The sequence below is a fragment of the Acinonyx jubatus genome, chromosome A2, assembly GCF_027475565.1.
Source record: "Acinonyx jubatus isolate Ajub_Pintada_27869175 chromosome A2, VMU_Ajub_asm_v1.0, whole genome shotgun sequence".
NCBI classification, from domain to species: domain Eukaryota; kingdom Metazoa; phylum Chordata; class Mammalia; order Carnivora; family Felidae; genus Acinonyx; species Acinonyx jubatus.
In genome coordinates, this window is record NC_069383.1 from 151,697,126 (window position 1) to 151,716,267 (window position 19,142).

A 19,142-nucleotide genomic window follows, 5' to 3' on the forward strand; every position below is an offset into this window, starting at 1 on the left:
TTTCCTTTTTAATTATTATTATTATTATTATTTGCTGGAGCTCATTTGAGTTGGAGTGTTTGTGTGTGTGTGTGTGTGTGTGTGTGTGTGTGTGTGTGTGTGTCACAATCAGAGTCCTGGCTAATAGAAATGAATAAGGCTTTGCCAAATGAAAAAGATTGAGAAAGGAGATATTCCGAGATGAGTGATAAAATTTACAGGGACCTGGAGGTATGAAATAGCAGCATGGCCAGTGGCAAGCTGTACCATAGTGTGTACAATAGTGTTGGCAGCCGATTGAAGTCAGGTAGAAGTGTACGAATTCAGTCTGGACACTTGAGAATCTAGTCAATTGGGAGCCATCGATTTTTCTAGATCAGGGGAGTTCCACACTCAGAACTCTCCAGCGGGAGGCAGTGCGTGGATAAATTAATGTATGTGCCTCCGACCTGAGAGATAGGTCCAGACGCTAGAAGACTGAATCTCAGAGAGGACAGCCACCACACAAGGTCCCAGAGACAGTCCTGACTCGACCGAGTCTGAGCTTACCGAGCGTCCTCAAACTACAACTTCCGGCATGCAACGCGAGCGACCCCCTTTCCCTCTTGGTTTGCTCCAGCTCCAAGCCTGACGATTGGTCTTTCGGGCTGTTTGTCAGAACGGAGTCGGATCCTGATTGGTTGGATTCCCTCGAGGTGCTCAGAGCCGCAGGTCAGCGGACCGCGCTCCCGCGGGCGACATGGTGAGCCGGCTGCCCGCTGCATGGGGCGCCCTGAGGGGTGGGAGACCCTCTGACGGGGTCCAGGGAGATACCGAGAGGACGGGGATCTCTTTGTGGGGACTGGGAGCTCTGAGGGACTCTGGGTTGCGCTGAGGGCCTTGTGTCCCTCTCTGGGTTCAGAGTCTCGCTGCCAGACCTATGTGGGGGTTGAGGGTTCTGCCTATGGGACTGGAGGCCCCTCAGCGTTCGGGAATTCTGGAAGATCTCCGGGGACCCTCCAGGGGCCTGGAATCATGTGGAGGGTCGCAGCCCTGCGAAGGGGACTGGGGAGCCGAGAACGTACGGATCCTCGCTAGGGAGGTCTGGGGTCCTCCTGGAGCCCACGCTGGCGACGTGGGTCCTGCAGAAACATGGGGGCCGCTGCGTGTGTTGGGGTGTGTGGAAGGGCCAGGGAGAGCCCTGGGAGGAGGCGCCAAGTCGAAGGTATCTGGGTGGCCGCAGGGCGAGGCAGGGTCTCAGAGTTGGAGACAGCACAGTTGGAACCTTCAGGTCTCACGTGGCTCTGGGTCCAACCTATTGACTTTATCCTTAAAATTTAGCCTGGCCACTTGTGGGTTAGGCTGATGCGGGGCGAGAGCGGGAACTCCCAACACCTAGGTGTTCAGACCGGCAGAAGGAGGGGCCCTGGAACATGACCCGACCCTGCCTGGGAGAATCCCCAACCAGGGGGGGTTGGAGGTGCGCCTGAACGTGAAAAGTGGACGTGGTTGCAGGCCCAGGTGCAGGAAGCTGTGGGAGGTGAGCGGAGGGGTTCTCAGGAACAGGATGGAGGAAAGTCTCATTGGTGTTAGCAGATAGTAGGATTCTTGTATTCTCGGATTGTAGATCCAGGGAAAGGCTTTGAGCAGGAGAGGGACATAGGCTGATGGGAGGCTCCAGATATCTTTGGAGATCAGCAGAGCCAAAACCGCAAGACCGGAGGCTGCTGGGGGGCAGGCCTTGAGAAACATCCCTGGATCGACCTCGGGAGCCTCTCAGGTGGAGGGATGCCTGCTTCTCTTTCCCTTCCCTTTCTCCTTCTTCCCTCCCTCTTACTCTCTCCTCCTTCCTTCCGCTCGGCCTGTCCTAGGTGCTGGAACCGAAGTTAGAACAATGAGTCCCCTCCCTGGGAGGTATCAGAGGGTGATGGGGTCTGCAGTGGAAAGCCCGGAGGTCTGGGAGGGCCTCTGAGACCTCAGTGGTTGGACGCTGGGAGGGCTGCTGAGAGAACCAGGCAGTTACAGGCAGTGAGGCAGGGTGTCTTGAGCTGGGCCCGCCAGGCCTTGCGGGCTGCGAAAAGGAGTTGGATGTTCACTGACGTCCTGGGTCCCCTGGAAGAGCAGAGTGCTGTGTCCGCGGCAGTGATGCGCGGGTACTGGGGCCTCCCGAGATGATCTGCGAGCTCCACAGAGAGGTCCAGGCTAGAGGTGCTGCTCTGCTGGGTCGTGCTGAGCGGTACGTGGTTAAAAGCCTAACAGGGGATTGAGTACCAAAGTAGAGGGCGCAGAGGGAAGAGAAAAGTCGGCAGGGGAGCCCCAGGATCTGATGTCTGAGGAGGCGTGGATGGGAGGTTCTGGGCGCAGGGAGGGGCGGAAGAGGATCCTAGGAGGAGGGGCGGGCCCTCCTCACTGGGCTTGGAAGGGAGCCTCCTGACCCTGACCGTGCACAGGGTCTTTTGTGACCGCTAGCCAGTCGGCACTTGGGGGTTAGTTAGGGAGGGTGAGCAGTGAGAATAGGAGATTAGTGTGATTTAGAGACCTGACCTTATTACTGAGCAAATGTTTCTGGTTTCAGTTTACAAGTTACAGGCCTAGAGGGGTGCCTGGGTGGCTAAGTCAGTTTAGCAACCTACTCTTGATTTCAGCTCAGGTCATAATCCCAGGGTTATGGGATCAATCCCCACCCTCCCCCAACTGGGCTTCACTAAGCGTGGAGCCTGCTTGAAATTCTCCCTCTCCCTCTGCCCTTCTCCCCTGCTTGCCCTCTCTCTCTCTCTCAAATTAAAAAATAAAATAAAATAAAAAAACAAGTTATAGGCATAGAGAAAATACCCGGTTAGTTATTTTAATGATGGATTTCTCAGCAGTCATTCTGAATTCCTGTGCTGTCCCGTTACCCATCACACTAGAGCTTTTCCTATTAAAGTTAGCATGTTTTTGCCTGATTAATGGGTAATTTTCATAATTAATTTTAATATTAATTACTTTAATGTTAAAATTAAAATTTAATATTATAATAAAATCTAAAATATTAATTTTAATATTAAAGTAATCTTTAGTTCCCTTTTGTTGTTAATTATCATAGGATAATACTAGTCGACAGCTCTCCTGAGCACACAATTTTATATAATGACATAATTACTGATACCAAATTGGTATTTACTGCATTCAAGCAGGAAAACCCAGCATCAGACTGATTACCAAAAGCGTTTCTTCTAAAACGTTTTACAAATTAATAGCTGAAAACGTGTTATGAATTGTTAGAAAGTTTGTTATGTAGACCTTGATGAGAAATTCCTAATTGAAAAAGTCATCCCACTCAAATGTACAGTCTTTGTCCTGAAACTGGTAGGGGCCAGGAAATAGGCTTTCCAAAGAGGTTGATTACAAAGGGAGGGAGAAGGAGAGGGCGATGGAATCATCAGGATAATTTAAGGTGGGAAAGACGGGGACAGAACTGCCACGGTGAACTAGGATGTGTGGGAGACGAACCTCTTTCCTGGCTGTGCCAGGCTCGCTGTAGGTCCGGAAGGTGGTCTTCACAGCACATGAAACAAAATAGGCAGCATCCCATTTCCAGATGTGGAAACCGAGGCCTCAGGGAGACGAATATCTGAAAAACCCACAGCAGAGGCCAGAAGGGGACCCCAGTCTCTACTCAAGCGTGTGCTCTCCACCACCTTACAGGCCAGCTAGGTGGTGGTGTTAGGGAGTGGGGGGATCCACACACAGCAGGAGCTCAGCTCCCAGGGTTGAGTCTGAGCCCACTGCAGGCCCTCCAATGTGCAGCTGGAGTCTGGGGGGTGCACCCTCCCCAACCTGGCCCCAGTCTCTATAAATAGCCTGAGTTCTAAGGGAGTGAGCTTGTGACCTTCTGGCAGGCACTGCCCTTCATGTCCCCTCCCCCCAGGCGGTCCTGGGAGTGCAGCTGGTGGTGACCCTGCTCACCGCCACCCTCATGCATAGGCTGGCACCGCACTGCTCCTTCGCACGCTGGCTGCTCTGCAATGGCAGGTGAGCCACAGCCCTGCCCCGCCCAGGTGGTGGGAGGAGCCCCACCGGGCCCCGCCCCCTGTGCCCCCGCCCCCCCCACCCGCCTCACGTCCTGCAGTGTTTCTGGTTTTTTTAAAACAACGTTCTTGAGTTGTGCTTGACGTACAATAAACTGCAAATGTCTGAAGCACACAGTTGGGTCCGTTTTGACAGATGTCCACACCCATGAGACCACATCTCCACACGTGGAAGAGTAGCTGCTTCCCCCCACTCCTGCCTTGCCGCAGTCCAACCCCCTCTTCCACACTGCTCTCGCTGGAGATCTGTTTCCTGCAATGCTTTTTGTCCCTGTTTGGATCTCGGACACTTTCTGAGATCGGGTGGAAACTGTGACCTTTTTCTCCCGGACAACGCACATGCCTTCTCTGCCAGAAGAGATTGTCAGCAGATTTCAGGGGTGTCCAGGACCCCCCCACCCCCACCCCGCCACCCTGCCGTTTCCCCAGAGCTTCTCACTACACTCCCTCCCCCCCAGCAAACCTCCCAGCCCACCTCCCGGGCCTTCTCCTGACCTTGCATGGCCCCTGCCCATCCTGTCCCCATGTATTTTGGGTCCAGCTCTCCTCCCGACTCCAGTCCCGGGTTTGAGGATTCACTGCCTTGATCCCTCTGTGCCCGAGTTTTCCTGACTTCCGGTCTTTGCTCTCAGTCTCTTCCGATACAAGCACCCTTCTGAGGAAGAGCTTCGGGCCCTGGAGGGAAAGCCTAAGCCCAGAGGCAGGAAGGAGCGGTGAGTGAGCCCCCAGCCTTAGGTGAGCGGCTCTCCTTCCGGGTGCAGCTCTGGGCATCGAGGAGAGTAGGGGACACCCCAGGCTGAGAAGCTATCACTGTCATCCATTTGGGTGTCTAATGCTTCTTGGAAGTTTGCTCTGGACCAGCCCTGTGAGCAGGGGGCGGGTGGTGTCTTCGCCCTGGTGTGTAGGAGACGGAGGCCTGGGGGGAAGGTAACTCCCAAGCCAGCTCCTCCTGTGCTCTGAGCCTGGCACCGGGCAGCCTCCCGGGATGGTGTGGGGTGGGCCACCGTGGCTGACTGGGGAGGAGAGAGCAGAGGATCCTGCTTTGATTCTCCCCCTTTATGGCTCCCCCCGCCCAGGTGGGCCAATGGCTATAGTGAAGAGAAGCCCTTGTCTGTGCCCCGAGACGCCCCTTTCCAGCTGGAGACCTGCCCCCTCACAGCGGTTGATGCCCTTGGTAACAGTCCAGCCGAGTCCCCAACTCCCCAACCTGAGTCCACACCCTGGCGGGGTTGGTGAGGGGAGGGTCCCGCGCTGGCGCTGGGCGGAGGGCTGAGCTGCGCGCTGCCCGCAGTCCTACGCTTCTTCCTGGAGTACCAGTGGTTCGTGGACTTCGCGGTGTACTCGGGTGGCGTGTACGTCTTCACAGAGGCCTACTACTATGCGCTGGGCCCGGCCAAGGAGACCAACATCGCCGTGTTCTGGTGCTTGCTCACCGTTGCCTTCTCCATGTATCCTTCCTCAGGCGCCCCAGTCGCTCAGGGAGGAGGGAGGCAGGTGGGAGCTGGACTTGAGCTTTCCTCCCCCCCCCCCCCCCCCCCCGTTTTCCCCTGCCCCCAATTAGTCTGTCATGGGCCGCCCTGCCACAAAACTTCCCAGGACTGGGTCGTATAAAGCAGTCACTATTTTTTTTTTTTGCTCTCCTCCTGGGCTGGGCTCAGCTGGGCCGCCTCATCTCTGCGCCAAAGGGGTCCCACCTTCCGGCAGGCTAAGCCAAGCTTCCTGGGGGTAGCAGAAACACCAGCGAGGGAGAAGGGGTGCCGCAGGCCTCCTGAGCCCCCACCCCCATCCCTGTCCCTTGTCTTGGCCAAAGCAACTCACCAGAGCAGACGCAGGGGCAGGAAAAGAGATGCCCCTCTGCTACGTTGTTTTGTTTTTTAATGAAAGTGCCCAGAGAACAGAGGCAAGCCTGTGACACCGAGGACCCAAGTCTGACAAAATGCCCTTGTGGAATGGGCAGGGAAGAAGAGAAGTCCATCTTGAAGCCCACACTGGTTCTGGAAAGCCCCATGGGTCTCTTTCAGAGCAGATTGGAGATGCAGCCCTTGGGTCTCTGATGGCTTCTCAGAGGAAAGGGAAAATTCACCTGCTGTGAATGCAGCCAGGAGGCCAGACCTCCTAAAGAGACAGACTTGCTGGCCATTTTAGTCAGAAATGGCCACAGGTAGTGTGATGAGGCCGAGCTGGAGGCCCAGGCCTGCCTTCCACCCATACACCCCAACCCAGCTGACACGGGCATGAGCAGCACCGGACCTTGTGTCCTGGGCTTGTCCAGCAGTCCAGCAGCTTACTTACTCTCCTCCTCGGTCACTGCCCTGCCCCCCCCCCCCCCCGAGACTCCAAACCCCAGCTGTGGTGTTCGGGTTCTAGAGCTGGGGGATCACCGGCTGGGAGTGGGGGAGGAGGCACTAGAGCTGCTCACGGCTTCCTTAGCCCTGCCCCCAGCAAGATGTTCCTGACAGTGACCCGGTTGTATTTCAGCGCAGAGGAGGGGGGTGAACGCTCTGTGTGCCTCACCTTTGCCTTCCTCTTCCTGCTCCTGGCCATGCTGGTGCAGGTGGTGCGGGAGGAGACTCTCGAGCTGGGCCTGGAGCCAGGTATGTGCAGTCTTTGGGGCATGGGGTCCCCACGCCCATCACTCCCTCCCGGAAGTTGGTGAGGGTGGGGTTTAAGCGGCACGGAACAGGTGAAGGAGGGGACTTCTTGGGCCTGAGTGTCTCTGCGGATGCTGGCTACCCTGGGCACCCCCCGGGGCTTTGGGGGCAAGAGGATATCCTGTGTCACTGTCTCTGATGGGTGCCTGCAACTGTCTTTCTCCACAGGGCACTTCTGTTCCCCTCATCTGTCCTCTCCCTGGCAGCCATTGTGATTTAATATCTACCTAGTCGAATTTAATCTGGTGAAGGAAATGGGTAAATGGCACGAAATTCATAAAGTGCAAGAGGATACGTATCGAGGAAAAATCACCCACACTGCCTCTCCTTCCGAGAGGAGAGGAAACCTGGGGGGCCACTTTCCTTTGCTCCCATGAAGTGGTAGAGTTTATGGCTCCTACGCCGCCTTTTCCCCTTAAAAACATCAATTTGGAGTTTGTCCCTTGATGCTACATACGGTGCGGTTTTTTTGGTAGTACCCACATAGTATTTCATTTAATGGATGCCCCACGATTATTTAACCAGTCTGCTACTTACAGACATCTAAGTCTCTCACTATTAAACAATGTTATACAACATTGCGTTATAAAACAGTGTTATATGGGAATAGCCTTACGCATGTGGCCCTGTGTGAGAAAGTGCATTTGTAATTTTGATAATGTTGCAACTTACCATTTAGGAAAAGATGAATGAAGTTCCTGTTTCCTTAAATTCTCTCCAATGTGTTTCCTCAGACTTTTTTTGTCTTGGGTAACCTGATGGATGAGAATATAAGCGAGGTTGAGTACTTTTTCATATGTTGAAGAGTCATTTCTATCCTCCTTCCAGAAAAGTTCTGTTCTTTTGCCCAGTTTTCTACTGGGTTGTTAGCTCTCTTATTGATTTGTAGGAGCTCTTTGTATATTAAAGACAGTAGCCTTTGTGTGTGATAGTAGCTGCAAATATTTTTTCTTAGTTGCTCATTTTTCTTTTGACTTACTCTTTGGACGATCTTTTAAAAACAGAATTTGGATCACATCACCTCTCTGCCTAATACCAGAGTCTAGTGTCTTTGGATAAAGATCAAAATACTCACCATGGTCCGCACACCTCTCTGCCTGCTCCTTGAGCTTCATCTCCACCAATTCTCCCTGCTTTTTGATTTTTAAAATTATATACTGTTTTATATATATAAACACGCACACATCGATGAACATGTATATGTAAATTACAAAGCAAAATAACAATGTAATGAGCTCACCTCTCAAATGAATACTAGAACATTCCCAACGTTCCTGCGTGATTCTGGTGCTGCTTCCCAATCCCACCAACCTTCCTCCCCTACTCACAGCCCCAACCAGTCTCTCAAACTTTATGTTTATCATTCCTTTGCCTTAAAAAACAAACAAACAAAGTTTCATCACTCATGCTTCTGTCCCTGAAGAATTTATCATACAGTTTTGAGTGTGCAGTCTGCCCGCTGGTACTTTTCTGTCTTCGGTGGTATTGTTTACAAAACTAGGCCACGTTGGTCTGGGTGGCTTTAGTTCATCTCTTCTCATGGATGAATGATGTTCTCTCATGAGACCACTTTACTTTTTCTTTCTCCTGTTGATGGACATTTAGGTGGTTTCCAGATTTTAGCTTTTCACAGTCGCTATGGGGAATATTCTTTAAAAAAAATTCTTTTTTTTAGCATTTTTAAAAATTTTATTTTGGGGGGTGGAGAGAGAGAGAGAGAGAGAGAGAGAGCAAGCCGGGGAGGGGCAGAGAGAGATGGAGGCACAGAATCTGAAGCAGGCTCCAGGCTCTAGGCTGTCAGCACAGAGCCCAACGCGGGGCTTGAACTCACACTCTGCGAGATCATGACCTGAGCCGAAGTCAGACGCCCAACTGACTGAGCCACCCAGGCGCCCCTAAAAGTTACCCTTTTAACTATTTTTAAGCATACACTTCAGTGGCATTAAGTACATTCACATTATTGTGCGAACATCATCACCATCCATTTCCTGCCTTTTCGCCTTGCGAATCTGAAACTCTGTCCCCATTAAACACTGACTCTCCATCCCCCAGCCCCAGCCCCAGGCTCCTTCCATCCTACTTTCTGTCTCTATGAATCTGACCACTCTTGGTGCTTTATATGAGGGGAATCGTGCAGCATCTGTCTTTTAGTGGCTGGCTTATTTCACTCAGTGTAATGTCCTTAAAGTTCATCCATGTTGTAACCAATGTCCAAATCTCCTTCCTTTTTAAGGCTCAATAATATTCCATCGCATGAATATACCCCATTTTGCTCATCCATTCATGTATCGATGGACATTTATGTTGCCTTATGTTTTAGCTATTGTGAACAGTGTTGCTCTGAACATGGGTATACAACCATCTCTTCAAAACCCTGGGTTTTCTTCTTTTTTAAAAAATTATTTTTATTTTTTCTAAATTTACATCCAAGTTAGTTAGCATATAGTGCAACAACGATTTCATGAGTAGATTCCTTAATGCCCCTTCCCCATTTAGCCCCTCCCCCCTCCCACAACCCCTCCTGTAACCCTCTGTTTGTTCTCCATATTTAAGAGTCTCCTCTGTTTTGTCCCCCTCCCTGTTTTTATATTATTTTTTTCTTCCCTTCCCTTGTGTTCATCTGTTCTGTGTCTTAAAGTCCTCATATGAGTGAAGTCATATGATATTTGTCTTTCTCTGACTGACTGATTTCGCCTAGCATAATACCCTCCGGTTCCATCCACATAGTTGCAAATGGCAAGATTTCATTCTTTTTGGTTGCCAAGTAATACTCCATTGTATATATATACCACATCTTCTTTATCCACTCAGCCATCGATGGACATTTGGGCTCTTTCCATACTTTGGCTGTTGTTGATAGTGCTGCTATAAACACTGGGGTGCATGTGCCCCTTTGAAACAGCATACCCATATCCCTTGGATAAATGCCTAGTAGTGCCATTGCTGGGTTGTAGGGTAGTTCAATTTTTAATTTTTTGAGGATCCTCCATACTCTTTTCCAGAGTGGCCACACCAGTTTGCATTTCTACCAGCAGTGCAAAAGAGATCCTCTTTCTCCGCATCCTCGCCAACATCTGTTGTTGCCTGAGTTGTTAGCTATTCTGCCAGGGGTAAGGTGGAATCTCATTGTGGTTTTGATTTGTCTTTCCCTGATGATGAGTGATGTTGAGCATCTTTTCATGTGTCGGTTGGCCATCTGGATGTCTTCTTTGGAGAAGTTCTCTTCATGTCTTTTGCCCATTTCTTCACTGGATTATTTGTTTTTTGGGTGTTGAGTTTGATCAGTTCTTTATGGATTTTGGATACTACCCCTTATCTGATATGTTGTTTGCAAATATCTTCTCCCAGTCTGTCAGTTGCCTTTTAGTTTTGCTGATTGTTTCCTTCGCTGTGCAGAAGCTTTTTATTTTGATGAGGTCCCAATAGTTCATTTTTGCTTTTGTTTCCCTTGCCTCCGGAGATGTGTTGAGTAAGAAGTTGCTGCAGCCAAGATCAAAGAGGTTTTTGCCTGCTTTCTCCTCGAGGATTTTGATGGCTTCCTGTCTTCCATTGAGGTCTTTCATCCATTTTGAGTTTATTTTTGTGTCTGGTGTAAGAAAGTGGTCCAGGTTCATTGTTCTGCATGTCGCTGTCCAATTCTCCCAGCACCACTTGCTGAGGAGACTGTCTTTTTCCATTGGCTATTCTTTTCTGCTTTGTCAAAGATTAGTTGGCCATATATTTGTGGGTCCATTTCTGGGTTCTCTGTTCTGTTCCATTGATCTTAGTGTCTGTTTGTGTGCCACCCTGGTTTTTATTCTTTTGGGTATAGACCAGAGGTGGGATTGCTGGATTATATGGTAATTCTATGTTAATTTTTTTAAGTTTATTGTATTTATTTTGAGAGAGCAAGAGTGCGAGCAGTGGAGGGGCAGAGAAGGAGAGAGCGAATCCTGTTGTGGGGCTCAATCTCACGAACCGTGAGATCATGACCTGAGCCAAGATCGAGTCGGATGCTTAACCAACTAAGCCACCCAGGCACCCCACAAAGAGTTTATTTTTAAGTTATCTCTACATCCAACATGAGACTTGAATTCACAAGCTTGAGATCAAGAGTTGTACTCTCTACCAACTGAGCCAGCCAGGCACCACCCTGCCCCCCGCTTTGCCTTTTGTTTGAACCTATTTTTTTGGTGATCAGTTTTCAGAGTTCTCTCTCTATATTCTATATTCGGGATATGAATCCCTTATCATATGTATGATTTGCAAATATTTTCTCCAGTGATGTGGGTTGCCTTTTCACTCAATTGATTGTGTGTGTGTGTGTGTGTGTGTGTGTGTGTGTGTGTGTGTGTGTGTTTATCTATCCATTTTGAGAGAGAGGGAGAGAGAGAGAGCATGGGAAAGGCAGAGAGAGAGGGAGAAAGAGAATCCCAAGCAGGCTCCACACCGTCAGTGTGGAGCCCGACCCACGGCTCAAACCCATGAACTCTGAGATTATGACCTGAGCCGAAATCAAGAGTTGACGCTTAACTGACTGAGGCACCCAGACACCCCAGTCAAATCTTTTGATGTACAAAAATGTTTAATTCTCATGAGTCCAAATTATCTACTTTTTTTGTTGTTGTGTGTACCTTTGGTATCATATCCAAGACATCATTGTCAAATCCAATGTTACGAAGCTTTTCTTGGGCTATATATCTTTATTTTTTTTTTCTTGTTGGTTTTCAGAGTTTCTTTATATATTCTGGAAACTGAACCTTCGTTACATGTGTTGCACATACTTCCTCCTATCAAATCTGACACACCATTATTTCATGAACTGCTGAAAGAAGATAAAAAACAGTTACTTAAAGTATTATATGCCGTCAATGGTCCTATGTATCCCAATTTTAAAGAAGTTAAAACGTGGGTGTGGGCGGGGAAGAACTGTGTCCCGTTATCTTTTCTCCACACGCACACACACCACACTTTTTTGGGCTGAGCCATTGAATACAGCTGTAACCTTCACCTCTGGTGTCTTTTGATGGACAGCAAGCAATTCATTATTTTAGCTGATTTTTGTCTTGAAGAAATTCCCTTCCTTTCCCTACAATCAGAAAGACTTTTATATTTTCCAACACAATATTTCAAGTTTTGGGGGTGCCTGCATAGCTCAGTCAGTTGAGCATCCTTCTCTTGATTTCGGCTCAGGTCGTGATCCCAGCGTCGTGGGATTGAGCCTTGGGTCGGGCTTTGAGCTAAGTGTGGAGCCTGCTTAAGATTCTCTCTCTCTCTCTCTCTCTCTCTCTCTCTCTCTCTCTCTCTCTCCCTCCCAGTGCCCCTCTCTCCCACTTGCACCTGTGCTCTCCCTCTCCCAAATACTATATACGTATATACTTCAAGTTTTACCTTTCACATAAACCCTTAAACTCCTGGTCGTTCACTACTGTGTTATGAGATAGGGATCAAACTGAGTGTTTTCCATGGGACAACCTTGCTATACAATTGTATTTTTAGTGAATTGTGGGTTCTTGTGGTTTTCTTTCATCTTGTCCAACTTTTCCCTTTTGTGTGGCTAGGACCTCTGGCTTTTGTATTATATAGCACTCCTCTGGTAGGCTTTTCTCTTGTTTCCAATTTCTTAGTTAGCTACTTACGTCATTAATTTTTAGCTGCTTCTATTTCTAGCATTTATCACATATACGGCTGTAAATATTTTACTAAGTCCCACTTTTGTCCACCCCATGAGTTTTGACTTGTAATTTTCATCATCAGGCAGTTCTGGGTATTTTAAAGTTTCCATTGTGATTTCTTTTTTAACCTTTTTAAGAAACTTCGAACGTGGAACTTTATTTATTTTTTTAAGATTTTATGTTTTTTAAGTAATCTCTCCATCCAGCATGGGGCTCAAATTCACAACCTGGAACTCAAGAGTTGCAAGCTCCATGGACTGAGCTAGGAGGTGCCCCTTGAATGTGGAACTTTAAGTTGTTAAAAAATTTTTTTCTAGCTTAATTGCAGTATGCTTACGGAAAATGGTCTACTTGAAGTAAATCCTTTAAAATTTGTTAAGACTTGCATCATAGCCTTAGAATATGATCAGTTTTAGTGACTTTTTGAAGAACATTTATTCCCTGACTCTACCCAATAAATTCAAATCTCCTTCCTTCCTAACTTTTGGTCAGTCATTAAAGGGTTAATCTCCCTTGGAGATGGTGGAGCCCTCAATTTCTCCAGATTATTCTGTCAGTGTTTTTTTTTTTTTACATTTTTTTTTACATTTTTTACATTTTTACAATTTTTTAAACATTTATTCATTTTAAAAAAAATTTTTTTTTAGATTTATTTATTTTTGATAGAGAGAGCACAAGTGGGGGAGGGGCAGAGAGAGAAGGAGACAGAATCCGAAGCAGGCTCCAGGCTCCGAGCTGTCAGCACAGAACCCAACACGGGGCTCGAACCCACAAACTGCGAGATCATGACCTGAGCTGAAATCGGTCACTTAACTGACTGAGCCACCCAGGCGCCCCAACATTTATTCATTTTTTAAAGGCAGAGAGAGACAGAGTGTGAATGGGGGAGGGGCAGAGAGAGAGGGAGACACAGAATCCGAAGCAGGCTCCAGGCTCCGAGCTGCCAGCATAGAGCCCGATGCGGGGCTAGAACTCACAGACCGCGAGATCATGACCTGAGCCGAAGTCGGCCACTTAACCGACTGAGCCACCCAGGCGCCCCTATCAGTGTTTTCTTTATATGTTTTGTGGCTAACTGACAAGGTGTTTACAAGTTTAGAATTGCTACATATTCCTGGTGAATCAACCATTTTATTAGGATGTATTCTGATTCTAATAATTCATTCTGTCTTACTGTAGTTTGTGTGGCAAAAATGTAGCCTTTCCAGCTTTCTTTTCTTTAGTTGACATATAATTGACATATAGCATTGTTAGTTTCAGGTATACAACATCAAGATTTAATATTTGTATACATTACAAAATGATCCCTACGATTAATCTGGTTAACATTCATCACCATACAGTTATAACTTTTTTTGTTCTTGTGATGATCTACTCCCTTAGCAACTCTCAAATACACAATACCACCTTTCTTTTGATTAGTATTTGTCATGACTTTTTAACATCCCTTTTCTTTCAACCTTACAGGAACCTTATGTCGAGGTATGTCTCCTTTAAAAAACATAGAGCCGCGGGGCGCCTGGGTGGCTCAGTCCATTAAGAGTCTGACTTTGGCTCAGGTCATGATCTCATGGCTTGTGAGTTAGAGCCCCCCGCATCGGGCTCTGTGCTGACAGCTCAGAGCCTGGAGCCTGCTTCAGATTCTGTGTCTTTCTCTCTCTCTCTCTGCCCCTCCCCCACTCACACTCTGTCTCTCAAAAACAAATAAACATTAAAAAAAAATTTTTTTAAACATATAGCTGGGTATTTTCAATCAAGTCTGACAGTCTGTGTCATTTAACTTTAAAGTTTAACCTGCTTACATTTATTATGATTACTGACATATTTGACATTGTTTCTGGCATCTTGCCTTTTCATTTTCTATTTGTTCTTTTTCTGTGATTGCTGTCGACATTGGCTGCCAATCTAATTGTCTTTCCTCTATAGGTGATCTGTCTTAAATCCCTGGCTGCTTTGCGATCTCTTTGTTTTTGGTATTCCAGTTTCACTACAGTGTCTAGGTATGGATTTCATTGTATTTATCCAGTTTGATATACTTTGTGTGTGTCATTCATTCTGCAGACTTTTCAGTCATTCTTTTCCAAGATCTCTCCTCCTCCATTCTCTCTTCACTTCTCTCTCTCGGCCTCCTTTTTGACTGATGCTGCAATTTCTATGCTCGTAATCTCCCTTCATATTTCCTACCTTTTAATCTTTCTGAGTTGGAATCTGAGTGATCTTCGGATCCAATTCATTCATTCCTCCTTTGGCTGATTTGAATGTGCCAGTTAACAACCTATCATTCCAATAATTGTATTTTCCCTTTGGGTGAGCTTAATTGGTTCCTTTGCAAATATACCTGGTCGTCTGAGGTAGCCTCGTGTCACCTTTCTGTGACTCCAACTTTTATTTTCCTCAACCGTTTCACACATAACACCTACAAAATTTCTGTAGTCTGCAGGGTATAAACTTGTCTTTCCTTCTTTCTTTTTTCTTTTTTTCTTTCTGCTGACTCTCCTTTATCGTGATTTATTCCCTGGTGTGTTTGATGATTTTGGTTGTGAGCTCATTTTTATTTGCTTTTACTCTGTGGAAAATCCAAGGGCCTGCATTGAGGATTCTTTCCAAAACTTTGGTTTTCTCCTATGGGAGTCCTTCATGCCCCTCTGGATTCCTGGTATAATCCAGGAAGCTCAGACTCAGTAGTCTACCCCACCCCCATCTCCCCTAGTCCAATCAAGGGTGTCTGCCTGGTACAGCTTCCTATTCGTTGAAAAAAAAAAAATCACCCATATCCAGAGCACAAAGGAGTCCTTTTGCCTGGCACCGGGCCTGGCTCCCACTGGTTCGTTCCTCTCTCGGGAGTAGAAGCATATCTGGGGAGTAGAAGCACACTCTGAGGCTCCAGCGGTTATGAGACACTGCCCTCTCCTTGTCTTCCCTAGGCCTCGCCAGTATGACCCAGAACTTGGAGCCACTTCTGAAGATGCAGGGCTGGGACTGGGCGTGAGTCCTGGGAAGTGAGGTGGGGCAAGGGCAGGCTGTGACCTGCAGGTGGGGTACTGACAGGCTTCAGAGCCTCCTGACCCTCCTCTTCTCCTCAGGCTCCCTCTGGCCAAGCTGGCTATCCGCATGGGGCTGGCATTCGTGGGATCCATGCTGGGGGCCTTCCTCACCTTTCCAGGCCTGCGGCTGGCCCAGACACACCTGGATGCGCTGACCATGTCAGAAGACCGGCCCATGCTGCAGTTATGCGGAGTGCCAGATGGGAGGGCGGCTGGGAATCTAAAGGAGGGGCTAGGGGGATGGTGGGTGCCCAGGACTCACTCCTCTGCGCCCTTGCCCCGTAGGTTCCTTCTGCAGATGAGCTTCCTGTCCCCTCTGATCATCCTGGGGCTCTGGACCAAGCCCATTGCACGGGACTTCCTGCACCAGGCACCTGCTGGGGAGATGACCTTCTCCCTGTGCGAATCTGGTGGGGTTGGGAGGGAGGGCAGCTGGGGGCCCCTCTGTGTACCCCAGTCTCTGAGGCTCAGGGAAGAGCCTTGGGTCCTGGGGGAAAATCCCGGGGCAGGGGCGGCCTCCCGACCCCCTCATTCCCCTCCCCACAGGCTGTCGGACTCAGCCTTCGACTCACTGCGCCTCTGGGTGCTGGTGGCGTTGTGCCTGCTGAGGCTGGCCGTGACCCGGCCCCACCTGCAGGCCTACCTGTGCCTGGCCAAGGCCCGCGTGGAGCAGCTGCGGCGGGAGGCCGGCCGCATAGAGGCCCGTGAGATCCAGAGGCGGTTACGGCCTCCCGAGGTTGGGAGGGAACACGGGGCTCAGGGCAGGATCCCGATCCCTGGGGCGTAGGGTCACCCGAAGCCCAGAAGGCTGCCCCCTGCCACCTCCCCCCGCCCCGTAGCCACTGCTACCTGCCCACTAGGTGGTGCGGGTCTACTGCTACGTGACAGTGGTGAGCCTGCAGTACCTGACGCCCCTCATCCTCACTTTCAACTGCACGCTGCTGCTCAAGACGCTGGGTGAGAAGGGGCCTGGACGGGGCCGGGGCCGGGGCGGGGGCGGAGCCTGGCGCGGGCGGGGCCGGGGCGGGGCCAGGGGCGGGTGGGCGGGGCGGGGCGGGGCGGGGAGGGCCGCCGCTGGTGTTAGGTGGAGGAGGTGGAGCCGGAGACCCGACCTGGTGGTACGTGGGGGTAGGGTGGGGGTAGGGTGGGGGTGGAGCCCCGAGGGCCTGGAGACGCGGAGAGGGGAGGAGGGGCCCGAAGTCGGGGTAGGGGCCAGGAGTCAGAGTTTGGGATGGTGGCGATGGGTGGGGGTCCCAGCGGTCAAACCCCGCCTGTGCCTTCACCTTCACAGGCGGCTACTCCTGGGGCCTGGGCCCCGTTCCCATGCTGTCCCCTCCCCCGTCCTCAGCCCACGATCGCCTGGTGGGCCCCGAGGAGGATGAGGCCCAGCAGACGGCGGCCCGGATCGCAGGGGCCCTGGGCAGCCTGCTCACGCCCCTCTTCCTCCGCGGCGTCCTCACCTTCCTCATCTGGTGGACCGCCGCCTGCCAACTGCTCTCCAGCCTCTTCGGCCTGTACTTCCACCGGTACCTGGCGGGCTCCTAGCCGCCCGCAGAAGACGCTCCTGGGGCCCCGAGGTCCGGGCCGAGCTAGCGGTTCCCGGCCGCCTCCTCCGTGTGTGCCTCAGTGTCCTCAGGTGCAAGGCGGGCCTGGGAGTCCCCGCAGCGCCTGCTGTGCGGGTCCACTTCACCGCAGTGCCTGAGCTGTGGCCCCCTTGGATCCCGGGTTTCTGCCTCAAAACTGTTGCCCTGGGCCCACTGGCAGAGGATCCCAGGGCCATTGTTCCCAGATGGCACGCCCCCCTCCCCCATTTGAGGCAGAAGTGGGGGTTCATTCTTCTGAATAAAAGAGCAGACTGCTTTTACAAAGAGGACTGGAGTGGTTTGGGAGGCGGCTCTCTGCATGTTGCTGTGGCTCAGGCCACCTGGGTACCTGTGGGGGCTTCTGGGGATGAGCCTCCGTGCTGAGCGAAGGGCGACCCAGAGCAAAGGCCTGGAAGCAGGAAGTGAAGAGAGGAGGAAAGGTGGGGAGAAGAGACACAAGTGTCGTAAAACTTCCAGTTCCAATAGGTCTGGAGGCGACAAGTCAGGGGAGAAGAGGAAGACAGGGGCTGGAGAAGGAAGAAAGGCAGTCAGGGCTGGGGGTGGGCAAGAGGGAGGAGAGGGCGGAAGCGGCAGGGAGTGGATACAGAGGAAGAGAAGGGAGGGAAATGGAGGTGGCGGATGAAGTTGTAGAGATCTTGCAGGAGGAACAGAAAGATAAAAGATAATGGAAAACAAGGGAGGGGACAAAGGAAATCAGAGGACTGACCCAGAAGAATCTTCCAAAGAAAGAGAGTTCTGGAAAGAGACATCCGAGCAGAGGGAGACGCTGATGGAGCCAGGCAATGGGAACTCCCCAGGACCCCACGGTTCCAGGTGCTGCGGGACGAGAGCCCCATCCCTAGGCACGTGTCCGGGAAGTTCCAGAATGAAGTCCCAGCCAGGACAGAACGGGCCACACCTACTGGCCCAGGACTCCGAGATGATGGAGCGTGGCCTCCTCGTTCTGCTGGTCCCGCACTATGGCCGACACCCCGGGAGCCCCCGAAACCGGTGCTCTGAGCCCACTGGCACAGACCCCCGGCGGTGGTGCCTCTGGCCACCTGGCCCTTCCCTTGCTCAGCCAGGGCTCTGCGTGCTCTCTGCTCTCAGAGCTCAACACCACGTGGTTTGGGGACACACAGGAAGTTGAAAACACCTAAAGAAAAGCAAGAGAGTGACCGGCACGAGGCGCACATGGGACAGCCAAGGCAGGAAGAACCCATGACGGTCACAGGCTCTCACTGCCATGCGTTAAACCACAGCGGTCTTACAGACTCTTTTGGGGACACATTTCACAATTGAAAAAAAAAAAAAAAAAGACTGAGAGAAACAAGGAGGGGCCACAGAGAAAAATAGGGAAGATAGAAGGGGGTGGTCAGGACCCTGTGTTTTCAGGAGGGGAAGTATTACCTTGTTAACTGCCATGTCGGTGGTAGTCACCACACCTCAGGCCTTCTCACAGGAGGGATGATTCTGCCCCAAAGGGTTACTAGTCACTGTCTGGAGGCATTTTTTTCTGGAGACATTTTTGGCTGTCATGATTGAGAGGGGACAGGGACCCTACTGCATCTGGTGGGCAGAGGCCAAGGGTGCTGCTCAACAACCTGAGGTGCCCAGGACGGCCCCACCCCAGAAGTCCGCAATGCCCCCGGCCCAGAAGCCCTACGTTACAAGAAACGCAATGTGTCGTTTCTAAACCGGCTGAAGAAAAGAGGATTTAAGAGAAAAAGAAAAAGGAAAACCCAATGGCAAGTCAAACTTTTCAATGACTCCAGAGAAACGAGCAAAGGAGAAAAACAGCGGAAAGAAAAGGCACAAAACAAACTGGAAGCAGGACCCAAGATGCACCTTGGAACCACTCTTGTCAGGGTCCCTGGGACCTCCACCTTGTCCAGTCCTCAGGCCTCCTCCTGACCTTGCTGTCTCTTCCCCTGTCACCGCCTGGTCACCACCCACGCCCTGGATGTCCTGCTGCTTCCCCCGTCAGAATCATGAGGATCTGCAAGCCTGGTGACTGGCCTTGGTGAGGATAGGCGCTGAATGACATCCTCCCCAAATTCACTGGTCCCTCTAGGACCTCAGAGTGGGGCCGGATTTGGATACCAGGGCTTTAAAGAGACGATTACGTTAAAATGAGGCCATGAAGGTGGGTCCTGAGAAGAGGAAATTTGCTTTTTTTTCT

The 19,142-nt window shown here is 50.5% G+C and overlaps 1 protein-coding gene across 2 annotated transcripts; it reads left to right on the forward strand.

The window, feature by feature from the left end:
* Positions 1 to 594: 594 nt before the first annotated feature.
* TMEM161A (transmembrane protein 161A) lies at positions 595 to 17,270 on the forward strand. Of its 2 annotated transcripts, none has more exons than XM_053219584.1 (12): positions 595 to 721; positions 3,869 to 3,972; positions 4,661 to 4,741; positions 5,105 to 5,202; positions 5,320 to 5,476; positions 6,471 to 6,622; positions 15,258 to 15,318; positions 15,417 to 15,560; positions 15,663 to 15,776; positions 15,924 to 16,097; positions 16,237 to 16,334; positions 16,669 to 17,270. In XM_053219584.1, the coding sequence occupies exons 1-12, from the start codon at positions 719 to 721 to the stop codon at positions 16,920 to 16,922; spliced, it is 1,440 nt and encodes a 479-aa protein (XP_053075559.1). In that variant the 5' UTR covers positions 595 to 718; the 3' UTR covers positions 16,923 to 17,270. The 2 variants fall into 2 exon arrangements, with proteins under 2 accessions (XP_053075559.1, XP_053075560.1); XM_053219585.1 differs by lacking the exon at positions 595 to 721 and adding an exon at positions 782 to 2,194.
* The last annotated feature ends 1,872 nt before the right edge of the window (positions 17,271 to 19,142 follow it).

Excerpts from the sequence above, each read along its gene's own strand:
- TMEM161A (XM_053219584.1), top strand. Across the intron at positions 3,973-4,660 it reads TGGCTGCTCTGCAATGGCAG|TCTCTTCCGATACAAGCACC; the intron begins GTGAGCCACAGC and ends CTTTGCTCTCAG. Across the intron at positions 16,335-16,668 it reads GCTGCTGCTCAAGACGCTGG|GCGGCTACTCCTGGGGCCTG; the intron begins GTGAGAAGGGGC and ends TCACCTTCACAG.